General features: G+C 45.2%; 1 protein-coding gene across 3 annotated transcripts in view; it reads right to left on the minus strand.

Moving 5' to 3' along the window:
- Nucleotides 1-10,414, minus strand: part of FRYL (FRY like transcription coactivator) — a 376,409-nt gene that overhangs the window by 341,284 nt on the left and 24,711 nt on the right. For all 3 annotated transcript variants that reach the window (XM_019525974.1, XM_019525975.1, XM_019525976.1), the window contains exon 2: nucleotides 191-400. In XM_019525974.1, coding sequence (XP_019381519.1) covers nucleotides 191-218 — 28 coding nt within the window. In that variant the 5' untranslated portion in view covers nucleotides 219-400. The remainder of the gene's footprint in view (nucleotides 1-190; nucleotides 401-10,414) is intronic.

Here is a 10,414-nt window from a genome sequence, read left to right on the forward strand (position 1 = left end):
CCTTCCCCCCCAACCCCGGGCGGTTGCTGCCCCTGAATTGGGGCCCCCCCCCCCCCCCCCAAACTTATTATGTGGCACTCCAGCCCAAATAACTGCCCACCCCCTGGGTTATGGGGACATAAGCAGAAGAAGGCATTTAAATAATCTAGGTAAGTTAGGTAATATAAAAAGATTCTGAACATGGACTTACCACTTAGAAGCCATTGTTGATCAATCATGTAAGTTATCACTTTATTATCCTTTGGATGGATTCATCAAGACATTTTTCCCCAGGAGCTCAATTTGTGCTTTAAGGTTGTGAGTAGACACAAAGATGTAAACAGCTATGAGTCACCTGGTACGTAGCAGAACACTGGTGAAAGGTCTCCAAATACAGTACAAAGACAAGAAGTATAAAAGGCTGAAAGAAAAAAGAAGGAGGGGGAAGTTATATTATAGAAGTTGGTGAGTAAGAGACAGCTAATCACCAGAAGTGGCCAAGAGTTTCCAGCAGTTTTCAAAGAGCTTTGATATATTTTAAATTGAAAAGCCACAAGTCATAAAAATCTACATACTGATATACAGAATTGTGAATTTATCCCGAAGTGGCTTATTGAGTTCCTTTCCTGGGACCGAAAATTAAACATTAATATTCTTATAGACAGGCTATTTAAGGTATTAAATCTCAGAGTAAAATTCAAGATTTCATTTCACATTTTGTATATCATATGCAGATATAACTAAATAGGCATATTTGTTTCACTTGTATGAAAGAGCACACTACTAAAAAAAATTTTCAGAAAGATTCATACTGGGAGGCTTTGGCATTAATAGCACTAAAATAACTGGCAAATTGACCATTTTAACTGTAACTGTACCTCCTTAATGAGACTCTGAAAGCATCCCAAGCTCAACTTGAGACTTGCATACAAAACTTCCACTGTAGGAAAGTTACGTACTTGTTGCAACTTGCCCAAGCTGCAGGCTTCATTTTTTGTTTTCCTGCTGTACTACCAAAATACAGCAAACACTTCAATACATATAGGGGACTTATAAGTTTTACCCTGGAGGCAGATCAAGCAATTCTAGCTGCTTCAACAATTCAAGCTTTAACATGCAATGGCAGGCTACATCTTCTATACATTTAGTTCTTAGAAGAACAAAAAGATATGAAGAGCTGCAGGCATATAAACAGACCTGTACCCAGTTTTAATCGGTGTTCTGATGCAGTAAGAATTTACTGGTTTCCTTTTAGTGGTAAACAGTGGGAAACCAGTTCAACCATGGGAAATACCACTCCCTTATTAAACATCATCTGTGTTTTTAAGCACAATTGGTTCAACTTCCTAATTAGCATTTTCCAGCATTAAGATAAAAATCTTAAGTAGCACACAATAAATACACAAGCAAGCTACATCCGGAGGACTTAACATGATTTCAAAGAAAGCTTCTGGTAAGGGGAGGAGTGGAAAGAAAAGATGTTGTGGCAACATCTGAACCAGCATAATTGCTGTTTCTACATAAAACCTTACATTGTATTGAAGTTTAAAACAAAAGGCAGTCAAGCTATTACCAATATAAAATGTTTTTTAATCAAGCCAAGAGAAAAAATGAATTATACTAAGTGCTTATAAAAACATTTAAAGGACACCATTTTAGAAACGTTAAGTTTGTCCGAGATTTTTATTACTACCCTTACACCACATACAGGGCAACTAAATCTCTTTCAGAAAAAGAGTCTTATTTTTCAGTAACTTGGCATGTTTCAACAGAACTTACCTTCAAATAAGTTGTACCATTTTTCTCACAGGTTATTTAGAGCCAGATACTGAAGATGGTGGCAAAATCCCTATAAATTTTTGGCAGCAGGAACAGGCAGTCCTTAAGTCTTGTCTATGCTAGAAAGTTATACTGGTTTACCATAATTAAGTCTGTTTTAAAAAACAGTTTAACTGGTGCAACCCCCTGCATGGATGCCAATTTCAGTTTGGGAGCTGCTTTTATTGTATTTAAGTCAACTGGAAACATTTAAAGCTAAACTGAACAAAATATTCTCAGTATTAAAAGAGCATCCATAAGAGGATTTGCAATTATTTATTTAAATCCACACCTTTGGTTATTTTCTCATGTGGGTAAATCCTTAATTTCTTCAGTCTGCGAGATTGCTTTAGACAAGAAAATGTAAAATAAACTTTAAGTACAGCAACTGCATTTAGTAAAATATGTGATGTAAAGAATTTTTATATCTATCTTTACAATCTTTGTGTGTTTGTCAACAGGACAAAAATTATATAAATAAATATTTGATATTTAGAAATGTTTCTTAGGACTTGATTCATGTACTCCAGTTTTGACTTCCTTTAATTCGTTATTTTTTTCTTAGGTTACCAAAAAACCCACCAAATTCATCTTAATACAGATTATCTCAGGCTCTTAATGGATTTGCCTATTATCCCAGATAACCAGATACCAGCAACAGCAATAAGGAATTTCTCAGCAAACCCCTTCCTTCCAGACAGGGATCTGACTCAATGAACTTTGTATTTATTCATCACTTTCAGACTGCATTACTGTCACTTACTGGACAACAAAAAAAAACAAAGCCCAGAATATAACAGACTATCTGCCTAGCAGGAAAAAAAAAAAGTCATTAGGGACATCATGTTTCCCAGACCTCTCCATTCATGACCCTGGGACATGTATGCATTCCTCTGGGACAGTATCCAAGACCAAGTTGTCAGAAAAGATAAGTGGGAGTAGGCAGGCTTAGAATAGTACCTGCCATCTTGGTTGAGCACTTTTCCAGTGGCCGTCTTTACCACCAGTGGCTTATGAACTGGAAGCAAATGCTCCAGGGAACAAACAAAAAAAGTGAGGCTACACCGGGGTGGGCAATTATTTCAGCTGTAGGGCTACTTCATGAGTTGGGGTTGCTGTCAAGGACTGCAAGGGTAGCTCTGGCCTTCGCTAGGTGCCCCACCCCTGATCACCATCTTGGGATCAGAAACCCTACCCCTAACTCCTGACCTTTGCCACCAGAAGTCATTCCCCCCACATACACACCACCTCCTAAGCCCCCAGAAGTACTCCTTTGGGAATAGAGGAAGTCATCTTGGAACCAGGAAAAACAAAAAACAAATCATATGCTAAAGGTCAAACATCTATTATAACATATTTTAATTTTATTTCAAAAAAATATTTTTGTCCTGATTTACATGTGTTTGCATAATATAGAGAGGTGATTGCATAATAGCTCAAAATAAAAAAGTCTTACTCTTCTATAGTGTTGGGGGGGAGGGTTTGTTGGGGGGGGGGGGACCCCTCCAATGGTACACAGCCCCTGCTGCCAGCAGCAGAACCAGCAGCAGGCCCTTGGGGTGCTCCTGGCCCTGTGACTTTGGCTGAATCCTGGGAACTGCACATGGTGGCAAAGAGTCGGCCCAGCCTGGTCCACTGGCACATGCTGTGAAACCAGACCAGGCTGGCTCCATACCAGCACATAGAGTTTCCAGCATTGCAGACAGGAGCTGCACACCATCTGGCCAGGCCAGGCCAGGCCAGCCCCATGTCTCCAGACATAGTTTCATAGATTTAGGGTCGGAAGGGACCTAGTAGATCTTCTAGCCCGACCCCCCGCCAGGGCGGGAGAACAACAAAACCCCAAAACAAAAACGGGACTCAAATGAGTCCAGCCAGGTAGGCATCCAGCCTCTTCTTAAAGACCCCCAGGGTAGGGGCCAGCACCACTTCCCTTGGAAGTTGGTTCCAGCTCCTAGCCGCCCTAACTGTGAAGTAGTTTTTGCGGATGTCCAATCTATACCTCCTCTCCATCAACTTGTGCCCATTACTCCTTGTTATGCCAGCGGGCGCCAGGGGAAACAGCGTCTCCCCCAAACCCTTCTGGTCCCCCCTAGTGAGTTTATAGACGGTCACCAGGTCCCCCCTCAGCCTTCTCTTGTGGAGGCTGAATAGGTTCAGGTCCCGCAGTCTCTCACTGTAGGGTCTGCCCTGTTGTCCCCGGATCATGCGGGTCGCCCTCCTCTGGACCCTCTCCATGTTGTCCACATCCCTCTTGAAATGGGGCGCACAGAACTGGACACAATACTCCAGCTGTGGCCTGACCAGCGTCGCATAGGCCAGACAGGAAGTCCTTCTGGCCTGATAGTGTACAGACTGAGAGCCAAGAGGAGCCACGCACCATCAGACCAGGTGGGCTCTGTGCCTCCATGCACAACTCCCACCTGAAGTGCTGGAAGGTGCATGTGGAGGCATGGAGCCAGCCCAACCCAGTGGTGTGTACCTCCTGTCTGCAGTGCCAAGAGCCCCATGTGCTAACACTGAGCCAGGCCAGTCCGGTTTGAAGACATGTCAGTGGGATGGGCCAGGCCAGGCTGGCTCCGTGCCACCACATGCAGCTCCCAGGATTCAGTTGGAGGGGCGTGCAACTGAGCAGCTCTACCTGCAGTGGGCCAGGGGCACCCCAAGGGCTTGCTGCTACTCTTGGCAGCAGGGGCTGTGTGCCTTGGCAGGGGAGCCAACATCCACCTCCACGCCCGCTCCCCTCCCCCCCCCACAAACTCCACACCCACCTCCCCTTCTGAAGGCAGGGACTCACCTCCCCACTCACCAGCTGTCCAGTCATGTGCCATCATGCACAGTTCTTCCACATAGAGGATGGAGTACCGGGAGCCCCACAGAGGCGGAAGCACGGAGCCTGCCAGGGTCCAGTGGTACACAACCTCCAAAAGCCTACCTTCTGCTGGCTTTCAGAGGGGCAGCCACAGGCTGGTAAAAATTGTCTTTTGGAGGGACCCCCATGGGCTGGATAGAATGGCCTACCAAGCCAGATCCAGCTTGTGGGCCATATTTTGCCTGCCCCTGGGCTATACCATTGGTAGAACCCCCCCTTTTCCATCTCGAGTCCTAGCCTTGAAGACTGAGAACTCAATCATTTATAAAATTGTCCTGGCCTTAGTTGGAACAACTTGGTGCAGGAACGAAAACTAAAGCAAAAGCTATATTCAGAATACTATATAAAAGGTAAGCTTATAGAAGAAGTCTTCTTGCAGTAATGAGAGAAACAAGTAGGTACGTGACAAAAACCCACATGCAAGCTCTCTTCTGAGTGTGTTTTTACATCCGTTCCACTGATGAAGGAACACAAGCACCAACTTGAAATGATAAAGGTAGATACTAGGAGTCTAAATGACTAACAGAGCCCTGGAAAAATAAGCATTAAAACCATGATGCTCCTACAATCTAGTAGTAGAATTAAATACACAGAACTATCCAGTATTTTTGTTTGTTTTTTAAAGAAATCTCTAGTAAGGACTATGTAGGCTGTCACCTGAAGTGCTGGTGTGGGCTTAAAAAGAAACAGCATGACCCATCATGTTTTCTGAAAAAAAGCATGCGCACACACCTTACAAATAAACATCAGAACTATTCTAGCCTGCCTACTCCCATCTAAATCAAGTGACAGAACTATAAAAGGAGATGGCTGCTGAGAGAAAACTTTTCAAGAAAGACCTCATGGCCAGCCCACATATTTCTAATAGTTAATCCCTTGCGTCTGGGACCAGTGCATGAAAGGCGCAACTGATATTCTCTGCTAAATGGAAAAAAAAAAGTTACTAGCTGAGGCAGAGTAGGTCCTTTCTGCTATTAATAGATTTTACATTTGAGATTAACCTTTTTCTTCCGATCCTGACAGCATGCTGTAAGGTGCAGGGAGCATAGACCCAGAGAAAGGATATGTCCTCCTTTTTGGGATGTCAAATCTTACTGAAGAACTAGCTAGCTTAGAAACCAAATTAACTTTGAAAGCCCTGAGTGTCCTGTCCAGGCTGAAGGTAGCATTCTTAGTTTTTCTGAGTCCTGTCCAAACTATATGATCGCTTTTGGAATTAAGATAATTACAGAAGTTTGTGGGAGACCTAAACATGAGGGAAATGGGTATGCTTATGCATCTTCTTTTAGTGTCTGTACACCACATTTAAATCATTTTGTTATGCATGCTTGCGCTCATTTATTGTATTTGGTGAAGCCTTTCATTGTATGTGTGGCTTCAAGCAGCGGGCACTGCAGCAGATGTTGCATAGTGTGAGGTTCTGTGTCAGTCACAGGTGGCTGAACCAATAGTATAACCCCACTTCATTAATTCCTTGGAGTATCTGACTCCAGTACATAGGTGGTTGAAACATCACTGCCTTTGCCATGGTTTGTAAGCCCCTGGTGGTAAAGACCTGGACACCAGAATGTCCATTTTTTCCACTATCAGTTATTTTTTTCAACTGCTCATTTCACATCTGTAGTACGCTTATGCTAGAAACTGGTGATCCTGAACTCCTCTGCAATAAAAGTTTAGAACTTTTGTTTTATCAGTGTTGCAGACAGATCTATGAATGATCTCATCCCTTCACTGAAGACTCGATCATTTATAAACTGTCTGCTAAAATGAACAGCTGGAACTAGGGATGTGAAAGGTTAAACAATTAATTGTTCAACTGATTAGTGCAGTGGTAACTGGTTAGTTTAGTGCTTATCTTTTAGCTCGGGTAGGCGCAGTCTGGCAAGGGGGAAGCCACATGGTACCCCGGTAGGAGTTAGAAGGCAGCAGGGCAGGCAAGTAGGAGGGAGTGAGGGGGAGAAGCAAGGGGTGAGGGGAACTAGGACCCATAGCCTAAGACAGTGGTTCCCAACCTTGTGGTCTCAATGATAAAAAATGGGGTCACAAAGTTGATCATAGGTGTTCTCCTTTCAAAAAGTAGAAAAACAGTGGGTTCTCTCTGCAAGCTAGCAGAGTTTTAACCCACAAGGTGCTGCCTGGGGCTTGGGGGGAGTGGGAGGAGGATGATCAGGCAGGAGGCAGCATGTGTACACGTGTGCCCACATGCACATTGCAGCCAAGCAGAGTGGAGGAGTTCCCGCAGCTTCCTTCAGGTAAGTCTATGGGGGGAAAGCAAATTAAGGCTCCCACAGTGAGGAAGAGGGAGGAAGGCAGGCAAGGGGTGCTGCCCAGGTGGGCCAGTGCATGGGGTGGAAAAGTGGGGCCCAGCTGAGGAAGCAGGGCGGAGCCTTGGTTGGCTCATCTGGGAGTGGCAGGGCGGCTGGCTCCCCACTGCTGTGCACATTCCCAGGCAGGAAGGCATGGGGTGGAGGGCACATGCTTCCCAGACGTGTGGACAGGGTGTGGATGGACTTCCCACTGTAGGCTCAAGGCTCCCCACCCTGTTACCCTCCCCTTGGGGCCTCCACAGCAGAGCTGGATAAGGAGACTCTTAATGCCACGAGCCTCACACCAGCCATGCCGCCATAGCTAGGGTGTCCCCTGCCTATCCAGCAGCAGCAGGGGACAACTCCATGCCACCGCTGCTGCTGGGTGGGCAAAGGGTGCCTTGCCATGGCAGCATGGAGCTCCTGGCAGTGGCACCAAGCCTCCCTGCCATTCCATGACAGGTCCCGCCTGCTATGCCACAGAAGCCCTCAGGAGGAGGGCATCAGGGAAGGCAGACCCAAGCCCACAGTGGGCTCACATCCTCAGCACCCTCCCCTCAACAGGCCATGCTGCCTGGGGAGAAGGATCTCAATCCATGGAAGGGTTGGTTGCCATCCTGAAGCTTCATCTTGTAACGTTCAAGTCCAGAATCACAACCAGCCTTCATCTGCACCTTCTTTTTTCTCTTCTTGTAAATCAGAAAAGAGCCCCACAGACATAATACACTCCTGTTGGAACTTTTACTGCAACCCAAAAGGGAATTAATTTCCCACTGATGCAAATTCTTAATAGAAGCCCCTGAAAAGAAAGGAGGAAGGGACATACTGCCTAAATACAGGCTGGGAGGCTTTCCCTCCTATCAACTATCCACCTATCATCAACTCACTTAAACATGGGAGGCTGACATTCTTCTGACACCACCATGCCTAAGCTACTACCCACCTGCCCCCACATAAAAAAAAAAATAAAGGTCTGCCCAAAATGCCAGATAGATTAGGTGTGTAAAAGTGAAAGCGGTACTTCAATTCTATTCATAGACCAAACACAATATAGTACACCATATGCTGGTTCAGAAGAATCCCAATGTTTCAATCTTTCATTGACTACAGACACTATGAGGAACACCAGAGCTGACTGAGTGTATGCTTGTTCAAAACCAAAAATGGAATTATGCAACAATTTTTTGTACGCTGGAGAAAAGCAGGCATATAACAGAATCGACGTTACAGAATCTAGACCACCTTCAACAGCATCTGCTGAACTCTAGCCAATACTGTAAAAGCCATTCAAGTGCTTGTGTAACCTCATCTAGATCATTTTTCTAGGATCTAACAAAGCTGCTTTCTGCAACATGGAGCACACCAGAGACCAAAACAGCAACAGCATGCAGACTCCTCTTTCCCTGCCTGGCTCCTTGCTGGCAAAGGAGGCGAGGGAGGAGGGAATCTGGGCAGGGAGCAGAGCTGTTGCTGCAAGCTGCTGATGCCATCCCTGCCCAGCTGGGCTCCCTGAATAGCCCTTTTTTCACAACTCCCAGATATGACAGGCAATTCAAGACAAGATTTTTTTTCCCTGCCCAATGAATGACGAAGAAACCCTCATCTTAGAATTGAGTAAATACAGTACTACTTTGTAACTGTCCTTTACTGATGGAGCTTCCATAAACATACAAAAGAACAGGAAGTAGATTGTGCATCTAAGCTTTAATTACATGACCAGATCCACATTTACAGTGACACTCCTCCACCTCACCATCATTTGCCTGAGTACTCAATACATCATAAATGGGACAATGCCATTAATGCCTTTGGCTGTAGGACCCATGATTCACAGAGTACAGCACCAGAAAGGTATACAGTGAAAAAGGCACAATTTTGCACTGCTCAAGGGAGACAATCCCCTTTCATTGCTCAACTCCAAATGAAGTTAATGCAATCTGCAAACACTTCTGCAAGTTTTGATCTTACTCGGTCTCCTTCATAAAATAACAAACCTGACACTCAATACTTCCCTCCCTTCTTACCTTTATAAGAACAGTTGTTTGAGATATATTCACATACCAATTTCAACTAAGGGTGTGCATAGCCACTGTACTTGGGCCAAAGATTTTTGTTACCAGTAGTATTAGCACATGCTTCATGCACCCCACATGATTGCAAATATGTGAACAGGTATGATCACCACAGCTCCTTCTCTTATTCTTTTGAACCAAAAATTGATATTCAGATTTTCAAAGACATAGGGAGAGTGTGAAATGTGTATGTGCATAACACAGACTCAAAGTGCCACAATAAAGTTAAGTAACTATGTCTTCATGTGACTGCACACATGCACTATGGGTGACTCCTAAGTAGATATCCATGAACACAGAGCCTACTGAAACATCAGCTGAAGGGCTGACTTGACAAAGTCCATATCAGACAGAGATAGCTGGATTACTGAATACCTTACATTATACCCAGAATGTAAGAAAATTCTTTCCTCTGCCCTTCCTAGTTTTTTCCCCCCCATAAAAAAAAAAAAAAAAAAAAAAAAAAAAAAAAAATAAAAAAAAATTTTTCCTCTGCCCTTCCTTTTTTTTTCCCCCCCAAAAAAAAAAAAAAAAAAAAAAAAATATATAATCCTGGGCAAATCTTGTGTTTGCTTTAAATGAAATTCTAAAAGTGAGGCAAAGTTTTGGGTGAGATCCCTCAGATGCGTCATGTTTGTGATGCAACCTGCCACCAGAGCCTGAAATTTTGAAACTCTTGCCTGTCACCCAACAATGCTTTTCCTTAGAAAATAGGGAAGAGGCAACTATGGGTGCACCGATAGAAGATTTTCTTGGCCAATACCAGTGGCCAGTTAATAACCGGTCACATCGGCTTATAGCAATCCGACAGACGATTTACAGGAATGCAGCCCAGCAGCCTGGAGAGCAGTGCCCTGCAAGTAACTCTGTGGGGTGGAAGGGGCGTGGGCAGATCGAGGCCCCATGGTGAAGAAGGGTGTGCGGCAGGGGCAGGCACTGCCCAGTAAGGGCAGTGAATGGGACCCCAGGGCCAAGAGCAGGACACAGCTGTGGACAGCTCCTCCAGGGGAGTGGGGGGGAGGGGTGGGCAGCTCCCTACTGCTGCATACACCCCAAGGGGAGGCATTTGTGTGCAGCGCAGAGGCGAGCTGCCTGCTGCAGACTTGTAATCAGGGCAACACCAGCCTCTTCCTGGTGCAGGTGCCTGGGCTGGGGCCGGGCATTGGGCTGTGGCAGAAGCAGCACTGGAAGCAGGGTGGCTACAGGGGTGGGAGGCTAAGGTGAATTCTGGAGTGGCTATAGCCTCCCAAACCTCCCCCCTTAACTTTGCTGCCTTCCCCTTGGGAGCCTCCTGCTGTGGGCTCTAGAGGGAAAGACAGCAGAATGGACTACCCCAAAGAGAGGCAGTGCTGGGGGGGGGGTGGGCG

The sequence above is a fragment of the Gavialis gangeticus genome, unplaced genomic scaffold, assembly GCF_001723915.1.
Source record: "Gavialis gangeticus isolate Ggan-Ray unplaced genomic scaffold, GavGan_comp1, whole genome shotgun sequence".
Taxonomy (NCBI): Eukaryota; Metazoa; Chordata; order Crocodylia; family Gavialidae; genus Gavialis; species Gavialis gangeticus.